The sequence below is a fragment of the Symsagittifera roscoffensis genome, chromosome 10, assembly GCF_963678635.1.
Source record: "Symsagittifera roscoffensis chromosome 10, txSymRosc1.1, whole genome shotgun sequence".
NCBI lineage: Eukaryota > Metazoa > Xenacoelomorpha > Acoela > Convolutidae > Symsagittifera > Symsagittifera roscoffensis.
The window spans coordinates 47,557,025-47,582,226 of record NC_087071.1 but is presented as its reverse complement, the minus strand read 5'-3'; the positions used below and the strand labels follow the sequence as shown (position 1 = coordinate 47,582,226).

At 35.5% G+C, this 25,202-nt stretch overlaps 1 protein-coding gene across 2 annotated transcripts; it reads left to right on the top strand.

Moving 5' to 3' along the window:
• Positions 1 to 255: 255 nt before the first annotated feature.
• Positions 256 to 21,275, top strand: LOC134855287 (armadillo segment polarity protein-like). Of its 2 annotated transcripts, XM_063871770.1 has the most exons (14): positions 256 to 416; positions 3,597 to 3,791; positions 5,650 to 5,833; positions 6,164 to 6,283; positions 6,697 to 6,893; positions 7,078 to 7,316; positions 7,816 to 7,978; positions 8,584 to 8,734; positions 12,882 to 13,037; positions 13,324 to 13,474; positions 15,502 to 15,644; positions 16,156 to 16,268; positions 17,500 to 17,627; positions 20,781 to 21,275. In XM_063871770.1, exons 1-14 carry the CDS (start codon positions 258 to 260, stop codon positions 20,896 to 20,898), a joined length of 2,217 nt encoding a protein of 738 aa, XP_063727840.1. In that variant the 5' UTR covers positions 256 to 257; the 3' UTR covers positions 20,899 to 21,275. The 2 variants fall into 2 exon arrangements, with proteins under 2 accessions (XP_063727840.1, XP_063727841.1); XM_063871771.1 differs by lacking the exons at positions 256 to 416; positions 3,597 to 3,791 and adding an exon at positions 4,999 to 5,289.
• Positions 21,276 to 25,202: the final 3,927 nt, after the last annotated feature.

Below are 25,202 nucleotides of genomic sequence, written 5' to 3'. Positions count from 1 at the left end.
ATTTTCAGTCTGTATGAAAAAGGAATTAAATATTCAATCATTTTTCTTTAAAACTCTAAAGTTAACAAAATGTTTTAACGATTTCGGTCTTTTTAGTTCATCGACACTTCTCCAAATGCATGTTGGCTCTTTATATACTTATGTAGAGCCGAAGCATAATAAGATTACACAAATGTTAGTCTCTGTTCGAATTCGTTGCAACTAGAAATTTGTTTTGCGGGTGAAAGCATAAAGGTTGTGTGTTCTTTCAGATAGATATGGCGATGGCTACAGCTTCACGTTCTAGTGGTGCTAACATGGCCTCATCCTCCTCCCCCTCCTCCTCCCAGCAGTCCCCACCTGGTCCCCTTCTGTCCAATGGGACTACTTCTGGCACCTGGGAGAACAACTTCGGACAGGGTTTCACTGCTCAACAGGTCAGCAAAGTTGGGTGGAGTAGACAGATATACATGTTATAACTTACACTTTATGAATTTTCATTCCCGTCTAACTCTGACTTTAAAATATCGTTTACATATTTGCCAGCTAAATCATCGAAAAGTATACGTGGATTGGAGATCGAGATCTCGATTTGAAGTTCAGCTCTCTTAGTTCTAACCAATTTTTAGTCAATAGATCTTTTGGACTTTTTTGGTCTTATATATGAAACAATGGCTTTTGTTTACTTGGCTTTCTGTGGATACTTGATAACTTTTTGTTATCTTCGGTTGGTTGGCTCAATAATATAGCATCTATTAACATATAAGGTAGGTGACTTGCCCTCATTTATTGACTACTAGCTGTCGAATACACCATTAACATGCCCATTTAAAAGCAAGTTTAACACTTGTTCGTACCGTGAAATCTGTGTCTTAATCAGGCGTCGGGCTCGGTTCTTTTAGCGTTTGAAACTACAATATGTCATTGAAAATCGGAAATAATTAATAGAAGCAGAAGCGGATCTACCTTCTTTCTCACGCGGATTCGAACCGCCCTGATTCAAGGTGCAACGCGAGCATCACTTGAGGTTGCAACCATATTTGTTGCGAAAAAACAATATCCAGAAAAGAATTGTTTCTAGTTTTGCCAAAAGGAAGGCAACAAAAGCGTTAAAATATACCTCTGTACAAATCACTGCCTGATTTTTTTCTGAAAAAAAAAAACGAAATACCGGAAAACCAAGTTTGTGGACAAAACAACGGATTTAAACAGTCATATTCGTCTTTAAGGGAATGGAGCAACACTATTTCGATAATAATTGCCTTAAACAATTTGTTTGAACAATTAATTTGGATCGCATCTTTTAGATTTTTCAAGTAAGTCAATTCTTAAAAATGATTCTAAATAAAAACTGGCGTTAGTTACTCGCATTACTTGAAGATATAGTAGAGTTATCCCGCTGCTAAACTCTCAATTTACACAAGACATCTCGCGAGCATTGTGTTACATTATCAAGTCCTTTTTTCCACCTCAGGTCATCTCATTTTGGGTGGCACTTTCCTTGCATAGTATTGGCAGTTTATTATCACGTGGTCTCCACATTATGTTTCTCTTGTGTTTCATTTTTGTAAGCGTCAGCGGCACATTTGTGTTGTGCAGTTGCCTTGAATGCTTGGATACCCAAGGATTGAGGTTCGATTACCGTAACTGGGATTTGTTTTTCAAATTCATTTATCTTTTAAATTTTTTCAAAATAGTTTTTTTAACCTCTTTGAATCTACTTTTTGGGTTTTTCCTGTTTGTGTTTACGAAGTGCATAATCGTCTCAAATTTTGCCGGAAATAAAAAATTTCTTCTGAAGTGAATCAGAAAATCAAGCAATTGGTCTCGCACAGAAATAGCCAAATAATTGTTAGCAAAAGATACATGAAATCTCTTCGTCATATTGGGTTGGGGGGTTATAAACAGAAAGAGTCTAAGTGTGCCATTTTTATGTTCATTTTATTTTTGCCGACAACTGGACGGAGGGATCAATTTTGTCTTCGGGTGTGCTCTTGAACTTTTTTCGCGCAAAACCAGGTACTCCACATAATGATCAAAATTTGTTGTGTGGTATATCATATTGAAGCCTTTTCAATCATAATTCGAGCGACATTTAAAAGTTTCTAATATTTTCTCACGAGAAAAATTGTTTCGAATTTTCTGCTTTTCAATCTAATTGCCAGTGAGTCGATTTTTTTCTATGGAGTAAGTTGAATATCTAATAAGCAAAATTTGTGAACATTGCATCAGAGACGAAAGCTAACGAGTTCATGGGGATCCCATGCTTTGCTGCTCTAGTCCTGTATTAACAAAAGGCGGATAAATTTTCATGAAAGCTAACTCAAATATAACGTCTGTCTAATGAAAAATGGTTTTTATAGGCTATTTATAGAAGTGTTGGTAAATTTCTTTTTTATCGAACCTAAGTCGCAAATAAAAGTTCTACTTTTGGTGGCACTTTTGAATCGGTAGGCTGCTGTAGCAGTATAATATCAGATGTTCTTTGACATTCGGTCAGTAAAAAGTTAACACATCTGATGCATTTGTAAATCATCAAATGAACCGAAAAAAAGTTTCAAACAATTTCAATACTGTAATTAAAAGCTCGTTTTTAGAACATTTTTTAAAACTCAACGTATCTCGCATTTTTTTGAAATGCTTAATTTCTACAAAAATTGGGTTTGTGCTTTCCAATTTATTACATGCTAAATTGTGTCTTTTTGTATCTGGTGCTACTTATGGCAATTTATTAGCATATGCAGCTGCCTAATTAATTGTTGGCTAGTGTTTGAGGATTTTAGCATCCGTGGCGGAGTGGTTAGTGCGTGAGACTCAAATTTGCTAGTTTCGCACGGTGGATATTCACGAGTACCAAAATGATAAATCAGTCCCGCTTGTACCAAATTAAAAAAATCAATCGCTTTAGTACCCAAAAATGTCCAACTGGACAAAAGACTAATAAGCCGACTGTTTTAAGCTTTTGGTGTATGGTCGCCGTTGGGCGGGCGTAATGATTTTGGCTCTAATTTTTGTAAATGGTCCTACCCTCTGTTGGTAAGCCCGCAACATAATGGCGCGACTGCGGCGGTCTCTATTCTGCTGTTGGTTTCTTGTTTGAACAGTAGACAGTTAATATAATAATTCATTGGCTCACAATTCGACGAATCAGAAACTGAGTTGAATCATTTTACTAATGGGACCAATTTTTTTTTTGGTACAAATGAGTTTTCGTACAAATGGGACCTCGCCGATCGAAGATTCGAATCCGACACGTAGCCGAGTTTTTGCTAATTCGAGGCTTAATTCTACTTTTTCTTATTTGACTTGATAGAGTTGCGTTTTGGTCGTGTTCTCGCAAGTGTTTGCAGAGCGCAGCTTTGCCTCTGTGTAAAATCTTAGTTTTACCAAAAGAAAACTATAAAAAGACCCTGTTCTGCCTCTTCCCATGTGGCGCGCAAAAAACGGCGCAAAATAATTATACAAAGTTTACTATTTTTTTTTAAATAACGGTGGGCGGAAGAGTCGGTGCAGCTTGCTCAGCAACTGACTCTGCTTGTATTAGTATTACTATGGCTTAAGTAGCTTCAAAAAAGTATAGAGATTATTGTTGAAGCTTGTGATGATATGTTCAACAGGTGAGTGACATCAACACACAGTTGGCGCAGACGAGGACACAGAGAGTGCGGGCTGCTATCTTCCCGGAGACCCTGGAGTCGGGCACAGTGTTCCCCTATCCCCAGAGGGACCCCTCGAACCCCACTGCAGTGCAGAAGCTGAGTGAGCCGAGCCACATGTTGAAACAGGCAGTCACTGGCATACTCAACTACCAGGTAACCCAGACAACTAGAACATATACTAAAGCAGAACAACACTACATGCATGTTGCCTGGGCTCTTTCCCCACCTTTCAATTGTTGTTCCGACCATTGTGTTTTAGTTTTTGTTGCTTTTTGTTTTTCACGCTAAATCAGCTACCACGCTAAACCAGTGTCGAGAAAAACCGGTTTGAAAATTTTGATTTCGAGTTACTTAGTAAGGTAGTTAGTAATAACAATATCTTGTTTAAGCCGTGAAAACTTAGTTTTACTCAAGTAAAGGTAGTTTTTGGAGTGTTTTGTGCAACATTGGGAATCAAAAACTTGAAAAATCAAAAAACTTCCGCAAAAAATTTCGAAAATTTTTTTTTGTTTTTCTAGTCGTTTTTCTTCAAGAAGTGTTTTCCAATTGACCTATTTTGCTATGACTCTCAAATATGCCTTAAATTCTATTATTTCGTTCAGATTTTTTTAATCACAACTTGCAGATAAAAAACGACACCAATTTGAGAAAACATTTTTGTATTTTTTAAGACTGTGGTCGGAACATACTGTGCTACTTGCACAGTAACCGGCTATCGTTGTTCTTTTTTATACTTGTTTTACTTGTTATTATGGATCTCACATATCGCGCCTCTTACGGGCTTTGTGTGCTAAATTTTAAGCAGATGAAACGTGCTATATTCAATTCACGGCGATTCAATTCATAATCGATTCTTTTTTTGTATGAAGGAGTGCATGAATTTTGACTTCCAAGTAATAACTACTGAAGAAGACTAAATGTCGCCTGATGAGTCATTGGAGTACATGCAATGAGCTTTTATGTTTCTGCTTGATCAAAACAGTCTCAGTTAATTGGATCATTGAGAAGTCTGTCTATCGTTGCGTCCATTCATATCATCCGATGCTTCCTCTGTGAATTTATGAGATTAATATACTTTAGTTTTCTGAAAGCATTCGCTTAAAAGATCAGATAAGTTGGGTAAAACCAATTTTAAATGTAATTACCAACTGAAACTTGATAGTTCGTAATAAGATTATTTAAACATTATTCGAAATAAGAGTTTTCCTCGGTAAACACCTGGTCGAACTCCTGTTCTAAAAGACTAAAGTTCTTAAAAGGAGTACCAGTTTAAAGCCAGAAACCCGGATTGAACTGGCTGTCCTGTGAATCTACCTGGTATAGGAAATGGAAATAGTATATTTACTAATGTTATATAGACCATAAGTAGGCACATTTTGGAATGGAATTTCCGCCGGTATTTCGAAACCTGTTAACTACAAGAAGCTATGATCTACAAGTCATGTAACTGAAACTGAGAAAGTGATTTTCATAATGAAGTTCCGTAATAATTCTGCAATTTTTTTTACCTTGAAATGAATCCTCAATTTATAAATGGCGTTACGCCCTTGTAGTTTCTAACTAGTTCATATTTTGTTGATCATTTTTGAGCTCATTTTATTTACTTGTTTTGAAAACTACATTTTCCTGTATTAGAGTGGGCATGATAAATGTAAGTTGATCTCACCGAGTAACGTGTTACCTATGAACTTATCCTAGAAATTGAAATTAGTAACGTTTTTGGTTGACGCATTGCAAAAGTTATCTGGAAACATCAGTAATTTGGACAATGTGTTAACAGCAAATGCGGGTCATTCATTTGATGTATTTTTTGCTGGGATATAACCAAATTTTGTCTTAAATAAAAATGATCATTCGACTTTTTAATTAATCCTTGTAATTGTTGACAGAAACTGAAAGTTCAGCAACCGATCTATGAATCCCGTTAAGAAATAGACTGAAGTAAAACCTAATAAATGAATTGTAATTTAGTAACTCTAAAAGTAAAGAGCAGTGTGTGTTTGTGTTGAAGGATGATGCAGACCTAGTGGTTCGAGTGGCGCCTGAACTGATCCGCCTCCTCACCAGCAGAGATGTGGCCTCAGTGGCGTCTGCCCAGTTGATGGTGAACCAGCTGTCGAAGAAGGAGGCCAGCAGAGTGGCCATGGCCAAGAGTGCCCCTCTAGTGGCCGCCATGTGTGGATCACTACAAACAGGTCACTCAATTCACAACAGATCTTGTCAATGAACACTACATGTGCCGACATTTGAAAATGAAAAGTCAACTTTCTATTGCGACTCCATACTTTATTGGATTACTGTAGAAAAGGAAATTGGAAACTGTTGATGAAATTTGTACAAAGACAAAAAATTGGAGTGAACTTTCTCAGGCCAAATTTTTCGTAAAATTTCTTGTTGTTTTCTACCCATTTAATTATATTTTTGGGAAAAATGGATGAACCAGAGTTTATTAGCAGAGAATTGGCCAATTACTTCATTTTTGTGTAATAATTTACACATCTTTATATGTCTCTGTGTTGGTGTAGCGAATCAGCCGGAGAATTGCATCAACATCTGCAGCACTCTCTGCAACATGTCCAGGAACAGTGTGGGTCTGCTGGCCATATACAGTGGGGGAGTGATACCTCTACTCGTCAAACTACTAGGCTAGTATCATGACCACTCAACATCTCATAATACATCTCTCAAGTATTCAATGTCACGTGAGCTGTAAAAAAACTGCAGGAGTTTCTAGTTCAACGTCCAAGATTAATATTTCTCATTTCAACGCATGCAAAAGTCATTTTCAGTTTAACTGGATTTTTTTAAACTATTTTCTGGCCAAATAAGTCGTAAAAAGAACACGAATTTAGGCAGTATTTTGAAATTAACTTTACATGCGGATAGTTTGAAGTGATTGGCGCGCTTGAAAACAGGCCTTCAGGTCTAATAGCGTCCTCCCAATGTATTGTCAGTGAATAATTTTGCTTATTTGATGCATATAAAGTACCATTAGGTTAGATTGAAAACAATTAAATGTAATGATTATTATTATGTTGTCTGTTGTCTGTTTGATTAGGCTCATCGGTGGAGAAAGTGGTGTTCCTCTCCATGACATGTCTCCACAATCTACTCCTACATCAGCAGGGAGCCAAGGAGAAGATCATCCAGGCAGGGGGAGTGGTCAAAATATCCCAGCTATTCAAGGTCAACAATGCCAAATTCCTAGCACTGGCTGCAGACTCGCTACAGATGCTAGCATATGGATTAGAAGAGGTTTGTTTTTAAACAGAATTCAAAATTAAACCGGAATACTTTGAGGAGTTTTGTTCATTGATGTTAAAATCTGCTCTTTTGAGTTATAATGTATTAATAATATATTGTCGCCATTTCATACAATGATGTATGTGGCATTGTTAACTTTTTGCGCGGAATAACTAGAAAGACTTGACTGTTCCAGGTGAAAGAAGAAATTGCTTCAACTGGAGTGTTGGAAGAACTCATTCGAATCATGAGCTCGGCCGAGTATGAGAAACTGTTGTGGACGTGCAGTCGGCTGCTCAAAGTGCTCTCGGTGAATGGAAAAGCGAAGGTCACGTTGGTCCAAACAAGTGCCATGCAGATTCTGGGTGGACTTCTCACCCAGCAGCCGACGCCCATGAATAAGAGCATAGTGTCCAACTGTCTGTGGACATTAAGGTTTTTTGACTCTCTATGTGTTTTTTTTTCGTTCAATGATGTCTGTTCTTTGTTACACAAGGAAGCTTGTGATCGAAGTGTTATGAGGTCAGCTCACTATTTCGCAAAGTCGCACATATGAGCGCAAAGTTGGTTTGAGTGCATTTGAATAAACTGCACGATCTAGCTATATCCGCTTTATCAATGTGCATTCTTGCTCCTTGGTGTCTAAGAGTACGAATCCGTAGTCTCGAATTCTGTCTAATTTTGACGTGAATTTTTTTCATCTGATTTTCCGTCTTCTGTTGCTTATTTTTGCTGTTGCTTAACTTGCTTTTCTGATGTGTGGCTTTGCCTCTATGTTATATATGAGAATTTTCTAAGTAGCAAGTTAACGTACAAGCGCTTTGTGGATTTTTCATCACTTTGATTGTCCTGATAGAGTTTCACTCCGTTCATCAGTTCTGATTGTTTAGTTACAAATATTTTGATCCGATTTATAATTCCATTTTTCTTTAAGGAACCTGTCGGACGTGGCGAGTAAGAACGACAACGTGGATAATCTGATTCAGAAGTTAGTCACATTTCTGTCGAGTGGGGATCTGAGTTGGGCTACTTGTTCATCGGGAGTGTTGTCTAATCTCACTTGTAATAACAGCAGAAACAAGACAGTTTGCACACAGGTTGGTCTAATTATACTATGAATGACTAGTCGTAACTTGAACAAGCTCTTTTCCCTACCACACCAAACCCCCCCCCCCCACCCACTCACCACCTGCGAGTTTTTAAATTATTGTTTGCATTATCCAATTGTTAAGAAACTGTTAAGAGAAGTGCGGACTGATAACGCTTTGACTAACATAATTGGTCTTCATACTTAGCCTCTTGTAAAATCACTCGTTACATCATACAATAATCGATTCTCATGCGATGTAGGGGAGAGGGAGGGGAGTTGAGGAAAAAGAGCCCTCAAAAGCTAAATGTTCGGTACGTGGCTAAATGAAAGAATATTTCTCTGATGTACTGATTATTGACAAAAAGGAAAGGCATTATTTCTTAACGTTTTGCCATTTAGTTAGTTTGGTAGTCCTTAAAATTTAATCATTAGTATGGGGAATAAGTATGTTTGTTACAGACTAATTTTACGATAAAATAAAAATCGTAGAATAAACAAATTTTACAAAAAAAATCGCAGGTGAGGAGATGGAGCCTTTTGATCAATAAAAAAAGGAGAGTCTTTTGATCAATAAAAAATAATGCTTCATAAATATGTTTTGTTGCTTCTCAGGTGAGCGGAGTGCAGGGTCTGGTTGCAGTTGTGAAGCTGTGTCTGGAGAACTCAGTGCCAGACATGACTGAGCCAGCGATCTGTGCCCTCAGACACATCACAGCCAGACACCACGAGGCGAACACCGCCCAGAACAGTGTGAGGAAGGAAGGCAAGTGATTTGATCGATTCATTTAACAGTTGGGTCTGCTGGAAAAGCAACAGTTTCTCCACCATTTTTTGATAAATTCCTTTGATGAAACTTCGAAAACGACGATCAAGATTCACGATGCTCGTGTCGATAGAGTTGAATGAATGTTGAACATAAATTTTGCTTAATTTCAACAAGATCCTCTAAGGCCAATTATAAGGCGAATAACCTTTAGGGCTAGCAGTTAAAGAGTTTCTTGAAATTCTTAAAGGTTTAAACTGATAACCAGCTTGCTCTGTGTTTATATAAGGAGCCTAATTTTTCCAACCCAACTCGCATAAATTAGTGCTCAGAAAATTGGTGGCGCTTATGCTGCAAAGCATTTTAGCTTTGGATTTTTTTAGTGTTTTGTATTTTTTTTATTGGCTAGTGTTTGGGGCATGCCAATTCTTCCTACTAACGCTTGGAATCGAATTGCTGTTTTCAAAGCTTTTTACTTTTTTTTGCATTTTAAAGCTCCCGTTTGCTACTTTTTGATTGCCAAGTGCTGGTTCACCTCTGTGAATATATTTCTCATGGTACGTATACTTCAATGTTTATGCAACCAAAAACTTGTGTTATACTACGAATTCCCAGTTTTCCCAACTTAAATTGCATAAATTAGTGCGATTTTCTTAAAAGGACCAAATTTTAGAATCTGTGTTGCTGGTCTTGTAAATGCCACTCACTTTTTCAGTGGATGTTATATGACCGACAGTAAGTGCACAAAACTCAACTGTTAAGGCATTTGGCTCGAAATTTGTTGGTCTACGGAGAAGGTTCTATTTCCGGAAAGGTTTTTTTTTCACGTTTCTTACCCTTGCGATAAGCAAGGGTATTGCAATCGGGTAGACTTTTTCCGTATTTAACTTTGTTATCTGGGCTCATTCATCTCTTGGTCTCTATTGGAAACTGTAACTGAAATATTTTGATTAATTTAGCATTTTCCATTTCCGCCCTATTCGCAATTTGCTTTTTATGTTGGTTGTAATTTTACCTTTTTGTTTTTCATTTTTTTTTCGGTACTATTAGTTTCGGTCTATATTATATCGGCTTAGTGGCCTCATTTTGCGTTTCTTAATGAGCGAATTTTTTGGTGTGCGTGTGTATTTTGAAGGGGATGGGCTCTAACAATTTTTTTTTAGTTTTTAGGTCTTTTTTAAAATTCCATTTTTTCTTTTTATTGGTTTTATAATTTTTGGCCTATATTATATCGGCTTATTGACCTCATAATGCCTCATTTGATGAGCAAATAAAGTGTATATGCGCACGGCGTGTGTATTGAGGGGGGTGGGGTTGTAACTACTTTTAAAATGTTTCAAGTCTTCGGTGAAATTTTTTCGGATTGAAAGGTTTCTGCGCAGGTATTTTCGACGGTTTTTAGAGATTGATTTGTTTTCTTCTTTTGCTAATTTTTCTTCTTTTGTCTGGATGTGTTTTTTTCAAAGCTAGTTTTGTTCATTTTGATAGATTTCGGCATTTGTGCATACATTTTTTTTCAATTTGTATTGTATCGCAAGCGGCTGTTTTGTATTGTACGGCTGTTTTGTAATACAGGCTTCGCCTCAGTGTGTTATTTGATAGCTCATATTGGGGATTTATGCTTGTGTCTGCGAAGTGCAGCTCATTTGTTCTTTTAGAGGGCGAGAGTAATGTCGTGCGACGTGTAATCGGGAGCTAGAATTTATTGGCAACAACGCTCTTACAAAGCCGATGGAAGCTCAACAATTTGCAGTGTGTGCTTTAAGATTCTAATCGAGACTTTTTTCAATATGCTTGGTTGAACAAGAAAATTTTGCTGGGAACTCTTGAAGTGTCGGACTACTCTTTGTCCTCTGATTTTCGTCGGCTTTATTTCTAAAGCATAAAATTTTCTGGTCTAAACAACTTCCCTTTTTTATGCAAGCGTTGAGATCTGTGATACTACAAGGCACTTTCAAAGCAGCATATTTGAGACAAAAATATGTTTGTACATTCGGTTACTAGCAAGTTAACCCAGTTGATGCACTTTCAGTTCATTAAATGAACCGAAGAAAGCTATTTTTTTCATACAACAGTACAATAATAACTCCTTTCCAGAAATTTTCCAACTCAGTATCGCGAAATTTTTGAAATGCTTTGTTTTTACACTTTTTGGCTTCATAACTTCCAATTTATTGGTTGCAACTTTAGTGTGGTTGCTTTTATTTCATTACTCTAAAGTTATACATGCAAAATTTTTTTTATTTTTTTTGCATTTTTAAGCTCTTTTTGTCGCTTTTTTTGCTTATCTCTGGATGCTAAAAGTTTCCAGTGGCAGAAATTTTTAGGGCATATGGTAGACTACTTTTAATCTTGAAAGCCACAGAATTTATGTTCACTTCCTGTTGAGGTCATTTATTTTCCAAATTCATTATTTTTTTTCATTTGCTTCTCTTTCTGTTTCGATCCTTTTGAAGATACTTCTTGGTGTTTTTGCCTTTGCTTGCGAAGCACAGCTTCGCTTCTTTTCTGAAATGCGTTCTGTAATTTGTAATTTTATCAACTGTTTTGAATAAGTGCCTTTTGAATATTTTAATTGCTTAAATAGTTTCTGCTTTTCAAATTGACTTAGTCATCTTGTATTGCGTCGTTTGCATATTTTCTTTTAAAAATCCAGGAGTAAGCGGCTTTGAAAATATTTGAATTTTAAAACTTTGTTATAAATTTTTTACTGAAACATTATTGTTTAAGGCAATTTCGTTTTCGGCTCATCCGGCGTCTACCCAAGTACTGTCAGTTTAGTGGCCATTGGGCAAATGTCTCCTACTGCTTAATTAGCGCTCTTTATTTCGCTTGTCGGCTGTCTAATCGTGAAACAGAGCATCAGTCGAGGCCAATATAAAAAGTTTTGGTAGATTTTTTTTTCTTTTTTTGCTTTCAAGTGGTTTCGCTCTTTATTTTTCTCTAGCTTGCATTTCTTCGCTTGCACTATATCGCAAGTGCTGCAAAGCTCAGCTTTGCCTCTGTGTAACAATTGCTTTTCATGTTTTCTTTTCATCTGTTTCTTCTTAGGAAGAAATGATATAGCCTATTACTAATTTCAGTGATAACCAAAAAGTTCTTAAGTGATGTCAATCCATTGTTTTTGATTAATGAGTTATGTCCGATGTGGTTAACTCATAGAGTAATTTCGGATAGGGTACACCGTCTGCTCGTCACGCTATCTCATTTTCGGCCGGATAGATTCGTGCAACTTCTTAGTCTAATACCGATCCTAATCTTACTCTTATACTTTCTAGTCTCAGGGTGTTTAACTAGTCTCTGCTAGGCTCAATAGAGCTAGGGTATACTGGTTTGTTGCGGCTGCTGAAGTTCTCTTGGAGAGACAACTAATTTCTAAGTTAAATTCAAATCTCTCTGGTGCTGAAATTACAAGTAATTTCAGCACTTAAAAATAAGTCGGTGGTTAGTTAGATGGATCATGATTGGTTAATATTAAATACTTTACAGTGGTAAAATATCTAATTTATCCAATCATAAAATGTAGTTTAGATCAGGTTCCATTAAGTTACTAATTTTATTTTATGAAATTAGTAACTTTATTTTATTAATAATTTTATTAAATATTTATTATTAATTTATTAAATATTTATTATTAATTTATTAATTAATAATAATTTATTATTAATTTTAATAATTTTATTTTAGTTTTTGATTTTATTAATAATTTCTAGTTGAGTAGAAAGCAGTCTTAATTTCTAGTTGAGTAGAAAGCAGTCTTAATTTCTAGTTGAGTAGAAAGCAGTCTTAATTTTTTGGCTGCTTGATTTCGTCCAAATTGTGATCAGCTTAGTTGCCGTTCTGGTTTTTGTTCAAACGATAAGTTTCATCCAACATAAATGTTGTAGTACCTAGGTTTCTAACCATTGTGTCTAAAACGATCGAATGTGAAATCTTTTTTTTTTGTCAATATTTTTTCGGCTTACTATTTTTTTCTTCTGGCTTATTTTTGCAATAGTAAATTTCACTGTATTACAAGTGGTGCTAAGTCTGCTTCGCTCAGTATAAATTTTGGTTTATCATAAGTTATGTCCGAAGGTTTTCGAGCAGTGAAGTGTTAAATTTTGCTGCTAAAAACTCCGTATGAGAATAGCAGTGGAAATTGTAGGTGGCATCCCCCTCGTGTGTGAGATGTTGGAGCGGAACCAGGCAGGCAACAATTGGCCAGTGATCAAAGCAGTGATTGGACTGGTGAGGAATCTGGCTCTGGCAGCTGCCAATGTGTCCATCCTCAGCCAGTGCAATGCCGTCATGCATCTGACAGGTGAGTGAGATTAAGAATATGATAACAGTACTGTTATTTTTCTTACTTAAAGACGATTGAAGTCAGACAATACAACGAGCTTTTTATGATGGGGTTTAGTGTGTTTGAAACTAACGTGGCCATCAAAGTTAAGTCTTTTTAATAGCTTTGATTTTTTTGAATGCGACCTCAAATAGTTGAAGTTTTGTTGTGGTGTTGCATCAAGTGACTGTTTTTTTTATTTCAATGACTTTTATCTACTGTTATATAAATGACACCTTGCTAGTCCACTGTTATTTCCTCCTAGGTCTCCTGCAGTATGCATTTGGCATTCTGCAACACGAGGCCTCAACTGGAGTGGCGGAGAGTCCGGATGCGTTCGATGGAGTGAGGATGGAGGAGATAGTAGAGTGGAGCACAGCCGCCCTGCACATTCTGGCCAGGAACCCAAACATCAGGTGAGAGAGAAGGCAGCACACATCTTGTTCATCAAACAGTTTCCATTAATGTGATATAAGCCCAACCACTTAAAGAATCTGCGGCAATCCACTAGAAGTAACAGCTTTCATATATGTCATTTTTTAAGAGTCGATGAACTTAGTGAAGACTATTGCATCGGTCGTGATGAAGTTATTTCAGTTTTTTTCTTGGTAGGGGCGGATCTAGGATTTTCTCGAGGAGGGGATTTTTTAGGTCGACCAAATTGATTGATTTTCTGAGCTCTCATAAGTTACTGTAAAGACTTGACCATATATAAAGACTTGACCCGTTTTGACCATATCTTCACCGCAAGCAAAATTTTGAAAAAAAAAACAGGCCAAAAAGGCGTTTATAGGCAATTTTTGGAAAACGTTGACCACAAAATCGCGTTTTTTCGGCGCGCGCTGCCCCCTCAAAATTAGCATATATTAGCGCCACAGGCGCCTTAGAAAAATTTTCGAGGTCCGTCGCCAAAAATTGATATCTCAAAAAATACCAAGGGGGTCGAATTCCTGAGGGGGGGGGGGGGGGGGGTGCGTCTGCTGGTGTTCCTTGGTTTGAATTTTGATTTCTTTTCAAGTTCGAGGAAGAAGATTTATTTCCTAAGAGTTATAAATACACATTTGATTACACAAGCAAAGACTGTGTTTTAACGAGTAATGAACGTAGTGAGTACTCTTATATAGGTTTTGCTGATTTTTTGTTTTATTTTTTTTTCAGGAATAAGTCTTAAAATTTGTTCACGCTCAATTTTGATTTTTCGCGGTTTGACTTGTGATTTCTATTTATGTTCAGTGCATTTCGATTGTTAAAAGGAATGCAAACTCTACTATCGAGGTCACGAAAAACAACGTGATCGACTTCTAATTTCGAAAATGGAAATTAATTTTCAGTCTTGTCAGCAAAATAAAAGTTTCACTTTTGTCAGCGTCAATTTTATTTATAAAGTGTCCATCATAAATTGTTCTACAAATTCAGTGAGCTGTAAGGCCATCTACTTCTTTCGTCTAAATTCAAAAGCTGAAGATCTTTGAAAAAACAAGTCTTTTTTTCAGTTTCCTTGCGTTAATTACTCTTTTCCAACTGTCAGTTGGCTACGTTAGTGTGAACTATCTTTTTGTTCCAACTCTAAGAGGTCTGCCTACGAACCCATTTGGGTTTCAGATGACTGCCCTGTCGCTCGAACATGTTCAAAAGCCATTGACAACAACAAAGATTAGAATAAAACACAAAAACATATTGAAAAGAAACAAAAACTCATTTCAAATTCATCAGAATTGACCTTTGTACACAAGCAAACATCCCTGACCATACAGGTTAGCCGCATTGTACCTTGATCAGGCTGACAGTCCCTTGGAATAATCCTATGATTGATTGTATTCAATTTGATTCAGTTTAGCTCAACAAAATCAACAGAAAAATCAATTTTGCTCCAAAAACCTCGATTGTCGTTGGCCCCTGCAACCAGTTTATTTAAATTTCTTGAATTTGTGAACACGTGGATTTAAATTAATTTGCTTGGTTAAAAGGAAGGCAAACCCCGGTATCGAGCAGTAAAAGTCGGAAGGTCACAAAAACATAATTGACTTCAAGTTTCGAAAATGGATTTAAATTTGCAGATTTTCCAGCGAAATAAAAACTTAAGCTATTGATCCAGTTTTCTCAATTTGGGTTAATTTATCAAAAAAGTGTTAATCATACAAGGTTTTGGATATTGAAATAGCTTTAAAGCCATATAATTGTTACTTGAAGTCCGAAAAGGGAAGTTTTCAAAAATCAAGTCAGTGTTTTTGTCTGTTTTCTTGCGTTCATTGACTTTTCCATTTGTCTTTTGAAATCTCAAATTATTCAGATCGATTTATAAGCTAACGAATTTAAAACGAAAACATATATAGGCACCTAATCCAACCTGAAATAGTCTTGACGCAGCTTTACTCATTTGTGGCAACTTTTAATCCTTAATTTTGAACCATTTGGGAGTATAACTGTGTTGTGGTGTGTGTAGGGCAGCTATGCGCAGTTTGAATGTGGTGCCGATGCTGATCCAGATTCTGTTCTCCCAGAATGAGAACATGGTCAGGGTGGTGTGTGGACTGTTGAATGAACTCAGCAGGGACGAGGAGGGAGCCAGAGTCATCGAGATGGAAGGTACAGCCTCGAAAGCACTCTTCTCAATCACTATTTGTCGCTCAATCCATGGCTGTTACGAATGTCGCCTCACATTCACAGATAACTGAATTTTTAGCCTACTTTCCATCTGTGAACTTGAGGCGACAATTTGTAAAAGCCAAAGATAAGCGACAGGTAGTGATTCACGCGCTCTATCGATAGTGTGCATAAGCTAAGCCGAGTAGGCGGGTTCTATTTGCCAACATCTTCGTAAGATTTTCGCTTGTTAGGAACTGCTGACCAGCCATCTGTAAATGAATATATTGGTTGGCTAGATGTCAATTTTTCAACGATATCCAATAAAAGATCATGGTCATCGGCTCACTTGGCCAGTTAACTCTTCTGGTTATGAACAATTATGCAGAGCTATACAGTTTGTTATATATCTGCAAGTTTAAGTTAGTAATTGAAAGACAGTTGGCGCCAGTTAGCATAGCATAGCCCCTATGCTCTGCTCATGTGTGTTGTGAGTGTGTGTGTGATGTTTAAGGAGCGAGTGAACAACTGCAGAGTCTGGTGCATGCCACGGACACCCACATAGCCGCCTACTCTGCCTCAGTCCTCTACAACATCCTCTCTTACATGGACAACAAAAGCTCACAGGTAACACAACACAACACCCACACCCTATCCTTTTCATCAATGTGTCCTGTTACGTATCTTAATAATAATCATAATAAATTGTTTTCTAAATGAGTTTTCTATAAACTCATTTATCTTAAAACAGACAAATTAAGCCTGTTTTCAGTCGTCTGTATATGTATTGTTTTTCTTTATTTTTTTCCCAATACGGCGCTGTGATTGCCAAAAAAAATCATTAGGCTAATGTGTAAAATTTATCGTTGAAGTGTGTACGAAATGTGAAATGGATTCGTTTTTCTTGCGAAATATTTTTTAACTGATTATTCCTTAAATTCCAAAGTAACTACCGTTCTGGATGGGTTTTCAATTCCTTGATCGGACCTAATTTAATGGGAAATACGAATTACACTTGAGAGTTGTGTCATAGTACGAACCTTCTTTTTTTCCAACCTAACTCGCAAATAAAAGTGCTCATTTGTTGGCACACTTACTATAATCACAATCTGTAGTGTTGGAATTTTCATGGTATCTGTTCTCTGCTTTATTTGTGGCTAGTGTTTATGAACAGTTAAGCGTCATTGGCTGAGTGGTTAGTGAGTGTGACTCAATATCTCTAGTTGCAGGATCGAATCCGATACGTAGCGAATTTTTGATAATTTGAGGCTTATTTCTACTCTTTCTTATTTCACTTTACAGAGCTGTTTTTTTGTCGTGTTCTCGCTAGTGTTTTTGCGGAGCACAGCTTTGTCTCTGTTTTTAAAAATATTTCAGAAAACTTTGACTGAAACAGCTGAAATTCTTGTAGAAACAAAACATTAGTTTTAGGCGGTTACAGTGTTGACGATGATTTCATAAGAGTGTCAAGTTTGGCATCATATTAAAGCTCATTTAATCACATTTCAGATTCCAATGGAAAGTTTCAAATAAAGTTGTCTATATGTTGAGAAAAGTTAGTTTGATTTTTTTCTTAATTTTTCAGAACTTCGGTAACATTCGAATAGTTTTGATGACACCGAAATGAACTTTACTTCTCATTCTGGCGGTTCTACCAATTTACTATGAAAAATCAGAACAAAGTGAAGAAAAAAAGTCGATTGTTTTTTATTTTTTTTCCTTTGTTTTTAGCTCAAATGCTGGTGGGAACATCCTGTGCTACTTGCACAGCGACCAGCCATTATTATGATTTTATTATTATTATTAATGTTAAAACTGTTATTATAGTAATTAATTCTGTGTTCGTGTGTGTGTGCAGGTGGAGCACATGAAGCGTCTCTCTGTGGACTTGACTAACCAGATGAACAATGAAATCAGGAGGACAGGTGGGGACCCCCAACATGACAACCTCATGATGATAGGAGAGGAGACTCAGAGGAACTTCAGGTAGGGTGTCTTGGGCGCATAGAAAAAGCAAGATTGAAATCTCAAAAAGGCAAAAAAAGTTGCCAAATTAGTTTCTGAAGATTATAAGCTGCATAAATTTTATGCAGTGACCCATTCACATTTTAGGGACTCAACTGTACTAGTTGTACCTTTAGTCTGAATTCTTCCAAACCATATCTCAAACTGAGTCTTGGTGTAATATATATGATAAACGTGATACAATGTAATTGGTTCAATGTAACAGACATATTATATCGAGATGGTCTCTCGCTAATGCCTGGCTGTAAATTTATGCTGGTTCAATTGATGAATTGTCTACCATGTACAAGACTGGAAAAATTACGGGCTGTTTTCCACATTACCTCCCGTATCGAAAAATATAAAAAGTCATATTGCGCTGAAACCTTCAGTGGTGAACAAATTAACTATTCTGAACACGTTTGTTCTTCATATTTTGCGGTGTAACATCACGCATTTAGCCATAATAACATGAAAAAAAAACTATCAAAAAACAAATTTTAAATGTGGGAAGGGGAGTCGAAAATGGCAAAATAATGATCTGGATCAAAAGATGGATTGATTGAGTTCAAACGAAGAGTTATAGTTTAATTATCTGATATTAACAGTACGAAGAGTAAGTCATGCATTATCAATGAACACTTATCGTCATGAAAGTCACACAATTTCAAGTTAACATATAAGGTCGGTTTCAAAATATCTAAATAGGTGGCTCACGTATGCTCATTTGTTTAAATCTTTTAGGGAAGCTATATTGTATATATTTAGTCAAAAAAACAACTACTGTTTTTAAGAGTTCAAACTATCTCATGCTAAAGTAACTGTCTTGATGTTAGAATAATTGAGTCAATTTAAATCGGAGAGCTAATTTGCGTCTATGCCGCCTACCGAAATTTTGGTTTGGTTTATTTTAATATTGCAGTATGTTGTCGGAACATTTTTGCTGCTTGCTCAGCAAGCCGATTACTGTTGCGTATAATGTGCTTTTTACTGATAGTTTGATTTGACTTCACTTAATTGTTTACTTCAATAAATTATTGACTCTGTTTCACTTAAATAGTTCATATCACCTACCGTCGTAACAATGCACTGAAATCAATTTAACTAAAATGAAAGTTATTCTGAAATATTACCGAGGGAGAATATAGTCGTTTCTACTTTCAGAAACAAATTAGTTATAAATATAACCAATTCAATGAAAACTTAATTTTTTGATTTTTTTGTTGCAAATTGGGATTCTTGCAACCTTTTTTGTTGAATTTTTTTCTTCTAACCTAAAGAATCTTAAATCTTCAGAGCTTGATCTGATAGAATAAATTATTCAAAATCTCAAAACTTGAAAAATAAAATATATTTTACTGGTTTTTGCTCTAATCACTTACCTTGTTTTTAACGATCTTATGACCCATGGTCATCTCAATTTTGTTAAGCTGTTGTAGTTGTTATATATTAGTTACGTTGGTATAAGTTGTCGTTAAGTACAGTTATTTGACCCTATAAGCAACCGCTTAAAAGCATCTCAGGCTCAAGATTTCAAACATACTGAGCAACATCAATGCAACTGTTCAGCCTCAAAAAAGTATTGAAACTTTTATTGTACCACTTGGAAGAAACTTCAGCATTTGTGATGTCATATGTTGCCCGATAGTCGACAGTTCCCTCGTGAAAAAATACTTTCTAATTTTTGAGCAGTGTTGAAGTACAGTCAAATCTCGATTTAGTGGACTCCCGATTTAACGTAAACCTCGGTTTTGCGTAATTCTGTTTCCGGTCTCAAACTTTCCCCTTACTAAAACCTTCATTTTACGTAGTTTTGATTTAACGTAGAAACTTGCTATTACGTACCTGCATCGGACCAAAACCAATGTTTGCAATGTAAATAAACCTTTTTTTAACGTCACTCTTCAGTTGAGTAATGTGAAGTTTGCATGCAGTGGGCCAAAATGAACACAGCCAAAAGGAAATCTCGTACCTATTTGGGCGGTCAAAAAACAATACGTAAAATCGAGGTTTACGTTAAATGAAGGGTTGAAAAAAAGGCGTTTTAAATGAATTTTATTCATCATTCATGGGTGGTACATACATAAGTATCAAAATAATCGAGCAGAGACGATTGCCATCATCTCAGCTTTTTTCAGCATGTGCATGGCATCCAGCACGGAGATGTTCGCACGTTGTTCTCCATCCCATCACCACTGATTTCCACTTTGTTGCAACGTATTTGCAGAAACCATCCATATAACTTCTGGTCAAGCTCCGGGTAACTGCTTGCCTTTAGGTGTTTTCTGTCAGTTATTGCACATGTGAACAATCCGGTAATTTCAAATTCTTTCTTCAGAATAGCGTCTAATGTTGAAATAGTAGCCAGATTAAATCGCTTGCAAATTTTGGCTTTTGCTCCCTGGTGCGTCTTGATTTCGTTATATGCACTGATAATTGCATGCTTTTCTTCCACTACGAGATTTCCTTTTGGCTGTGTTCATTTTGGCCCACTGCATGCAAACTTCACATTACTCAACTGAAGAAGGATGTTTAATAAAGGTTTATTTACATTGCAATCATTGGTTTTGGTCCGATGCAGCAGTTACGTAATAGCAAGGTTCTACGTTAAATCAAAACTACGTAAAATGAAGGTTTTACTAAAGGAAAAGTTTGGGACCGGAAAAGGAATTACGTAAAACCGAGGCTTACGTTAAATCGGGAGTCCGCTAAATCGAGATTTTACTGTATTATATTTGACCAATTTCGAAAAAGGAATTTGTTGATTTTCAGATTTCCCAACGAAATAAAAAACCTACCTGTCAATCCAGTTTTGCCAAATTCAGTTAATTTTAGCAAAAAAGTGTCGATCATAAGTTATTCCTGAAGTTCAAATGGTGGCTATAAGGAAATTCGAAGTTGAGATTTAAAAAAAAATCGTTTTTTTTCTGTTCACTTGCGTTCATTGAAGCTAGCGTTCGCTGCGTTCTATTTTCTAACTGTCTATTGACTATGTTATGTTTTTAAAAGCAACTTGCGAGCCTCGTCGAGTTGTTCGTTGCTTATAGACTGGGCGTAGTCGAGTTTGTAAATTCGTTGTTGTTGTTGTCAGTTAGTTGGGAGCGTATCTGTATGTTATTTTGGGTTCTGTTTCAGCGGGACTGAGGACCAGTGGCAGAACAACAACAGTAATCAACAACAATACCATCTGCATCAGGACACTACCTCTCAACAGCAGCAACAACACATAGGCATGTATGGCTCAGACTTGTAGAAGAGGAGACGAAAGAAAGAAAAGATGGTAACAATTAACAATAACTAGCCACTAATAGAAAACAATACCCTGCTTGCGAAAACAAAGGAAACGCATTTTTTGTTTGGATTACCCTGCAATATCATCACCATGATATGGAAAAGGCGAAAGTCTCTTGATGATTGATGAATTACTGAGAGCGTGAAACTTACAGAAAACGAAAAGCTGAATTGGACAAAAAGCTATGACGAGATCAGTAAAAGTTCAATGGTATCAGAATTGTCAGCAAACACAAAGCAGCTTAAAATGGAAGTGTAAAATGAAAAATCAACCAAGCAACGTTCCCTCTAGCTATGCTTTTATTTTGAAATCGATCCCGTATAAAATATGCATTTCAAGCAAGCACGCAATTTATATTGCTTTTTAATTGTCTTTATAATGATTTTTCTTCGTATTTTTAAAAAATAATTAGATCAATTTATTTAGTCCTCAAAGTTAATTTCTGACTAAAAATTTTATCTCCCCAAATCCATTTATCCATTTTTGTTGGGAGGGGGAGAGGGGATTGATTGCATGGTTGATCCTAAGTTAGATTATTTATATGAAAATTGACTTAATTTAACTAACCTGTAATTAATTAAAACGTTCTGTACTTCAAATCTTTTAAGCAATCTATGTGTAGATACGCAAGCAGAGATTGAAATTTTAATGAAAAAATGTAGTTATTATTAATTTAAGCTCCAATACGCTTCAATTTTATTATAGGAAATCTAATTTACAGTCTAACAAAACAGATTGCTTGAAAGATCCATTTGATATCAAATCGTCGTTTCATGCTAACATAAGTGTCTTACCATTTCCTTTGCTATATTTTCCACGAGCTTAATCACAATTAAAATGTACTTAAAACTAACAGAGTAGATATTTTGAATTTCAATTTGCCCATGCTTAACTGGTGTTGGGGTTTGTAAAATGCAATTTAAAAATTTATAGTTGTAGTTTTTCTACAGATGTAGTTTGTAATTATTTTCAAAATGCTTTTGAATTTAAACTCTATTGCTTTTTTATCGACCAAAACATTTTTGCCAAAGCTAATTTTTCCATAGCTTTTATTTGAAATTACCATAATCTTAAAGGCAAAAATTTACCTTATTTTGCTCGTCCACTATTCGGTACCGTGTCGATTAAGAACTGACGCTCTTTAACTTTATCTAAGTGAAACTTAACTTGCAAATATTAAAACAAAATTGAGCAAACAAGTATGAACACTTATGAAGGGTGTTTTCTGAAGTTCGGTTTGTTCTATGGAAAAATCGACAGCTATCAGCAAAAGCGTGTTAATGATTTAGCAATCGCATCCAGCCATTAATTTTTTCTCTGTTGAATCTAATTAGATATTGTCTTAGGAAAGAGGTACTTTGTGGTCTCACAGAACCAATCCGTGAATTTTTAATTAAATATCCCAAGCTGGCTTTCAAAGCTAATTCTAAAAGCAAAAAATTTTTGGCCATAAGGTATAAATATTTATTAGATGATTTGAAACATTAATTCGCGAAAAAACGTTGTTGGAGGAAAAAAACAGATTTTTACGTTTCTTTTGCATGCTTCTCAATAGATCTCAATTGAGGCCGCTCGTGCAGCGCTGATTTGAATTATCCGAAAAAACGCATTTAATTTGAAAATAGGAACGAAATAAGATTTTGGGTTTAGTTTAGGTGAAAAGTAAGAACAAAAACATTTTTAGCAGAATTATGATGATGCAATTTTTTCTTTTTTTAGTCAATGAGAAGTTATGCCAAAACTATCACGCCAATAATATCTATAATTAGCTCAAGGTGAGCCTATTTCCTAACCCAAAAAACTTGAAAAACGGTAAACATTTTTAAAATTAATTTGCTTTTGTTTGATAGACAAAAAGTGTAATTTTCACTAGTCAAAACACAATTTTTGTTTAAAAAATACTGTTTTTAAAGGTTCTGCGCATTTTTTTGAGAATATACACTCCTTAAATTTTTATGACCACAAAAAAGGTTCACGTTGATCTAAATTTGCTGGTGATTGACTTGGTAGTTTAAACGTAATTTTGATTAGTAAAAATTAAATTATCTGTTTTGGTTAAAATTGTTGGCCGGATTTTCTCAAAACAATTTACACCATATCAATTCTGCTAAATTTCGAAGAAAGTTTTGTCTTTAAGGTTTTTCATCTAAAATATAACTTAATTTGAGTTAAGGAAGTTTTAAATTTTAAGTTCAACGCGTTTTGTCCGGATAATTCAAATCATTACTGAACGAGCGGCATCAATTGAGATCTATTGAGAAGCATGCGGCGCGAATTGCAAAATCTGTATATAAACCATTTTGACCTTTTTTTTGGGTTTTTCAAGCAGAAGATGGTTAATTACAGAAACTCATAAAAAAATGTGTTGACGTAAATGGCTCAAAATGCAAATATTAAAATGGATTGAAACAAAAAAATGTTGAAATTTTTTGTTCAATTATGAAAGCGGTGATGTTTTAAGAGAGTTGCAAAATTTTGAAACATACAGAATCAGGTGAAATGAGAAAATGACTTTTTAGGAAAGTTTTTGCATACAAAAACTAATTTTTCAGACAAAAAGTATGACTCAAGATCAACTGAAAGTTTGAGTTTGCATGCAAAAATTGTACAACATTGGGAGAGTGCTTTTTGAAATTATTTCTGTCTGTTCTGACTTTTTTCTACTAATTATAACATTATTTGGACCCGGAACATGTTAAGTGTTTTTAGTTTATAACTTCCCTTTTAATCTGCATGCATCGGTGACTCACAGGCAAGCACACTAAATCATAGGGATATTTCTTCGTCTAATCCCAAGGATCACTTTTATATACTCTTGTTTAGATCTCTGTTGACAGTATATTCACTGGATTTCGACTCTTTGCTTCCATTTTCAGAGCAATCAGAATCAACAAAACATTGGGTCCGCTCATTTCGAAATTTTAAACGTATGCACTGATAATCCAGTAAACAGTTAAAACTCAAATTTTTTTAAACATGACAAAGTTATTTGAGATATTGAAACAAAATGTACTTTTTGGTGGATGAAAGAAAAATTCTTAAGATGTGACTTGAGAACTGAATGAAATTTCACTTACACAGTAAGCGTATGGATTTTTCTGTTAAAATAGCTTGACCCAATTTTGGAGGAAAAAAATTAGCGCAATTTTGGGCCTCAGCAATTTTTCCAGATGTTATCAAAGGAGCAATACAAAGAGTTACAGATGTTCTCAGAATTATAGACTCAAGAACTTTTTAAGCTGTTAACGAAGAATAATTGAGAACTTGATAACTAAATTTTGTTTAAAATTCAAAGCGGAAACAAAACTGCTCGTTGAATGGAGAAGCTTTGATTGCTCGACTGCCCTTTCCGCAGGAAAAAATTTGATTAAAAAAAAATAAAATAACGATAACAAAAGTTGAAATTTTGATTTTAGTCTTCTTTTTTTCTTGATTTGATTCTCCATACGCTATTAAGTAACGAGCGATGATTTTTGCGTATGGCATTGTATTAATCAAACCAAAGTTTTATCCTAATTTTTAATGATTGATATAATTTGTTTGCATAAGCTTTGACAGATCAATAAATATTGCTCGCTGAATACATCAAATCGGCTAAATTGGCAAATTTCACGCCCTCACTTGTATTTTAGAAACAATTTATCTACATTATTGAAAATTGGAAAGTACCTACTACGTATGGTACATGCAAACATCTAGTAAAATTGATATATTCATTGACGCAAACATCTGCACGTTTCTTGCTATATCAGAGTTTCTTGATACAGTTGATCAAACAGCACTGCAGCTTAAATGCATTTAAGATGGTTTATCTGCAAGAAAAATTACTTACACACTAGCTTAGCTGTTCAGCTCTTGCCCCTATTTAAGTTCAACATGCAATTTTTTGATTATTTTTCTGTGCTGGATAATGTTGCTTCACCTTCAAGCAACCGGTTCGGATCATGACAATGAGTGTTTTCTAAATTCAATCCAGTACAGCACAGGACTTTTTAAAATTATAGTGCACTGACAAAAACTCGGTTGTAGTTTGACGTGTTCAGTTAAATTGAGGCAAACCAGAACAGCAATTCTGATATTTTTTTTAGATATCACTGTAAACGGTTTTGAAAGGAACAGCGTTATTTTGAAGTCAACATCAAAAGACATAGAGTGAACAAATTTTAAAACAATTCATACAGAAAAAAAAGCAAAACAAATGCTTCTCCAATTTGTCGCAGTAAATTTATCAGGTAATTTGAGCATTTTGCGGAAAGATACATTGC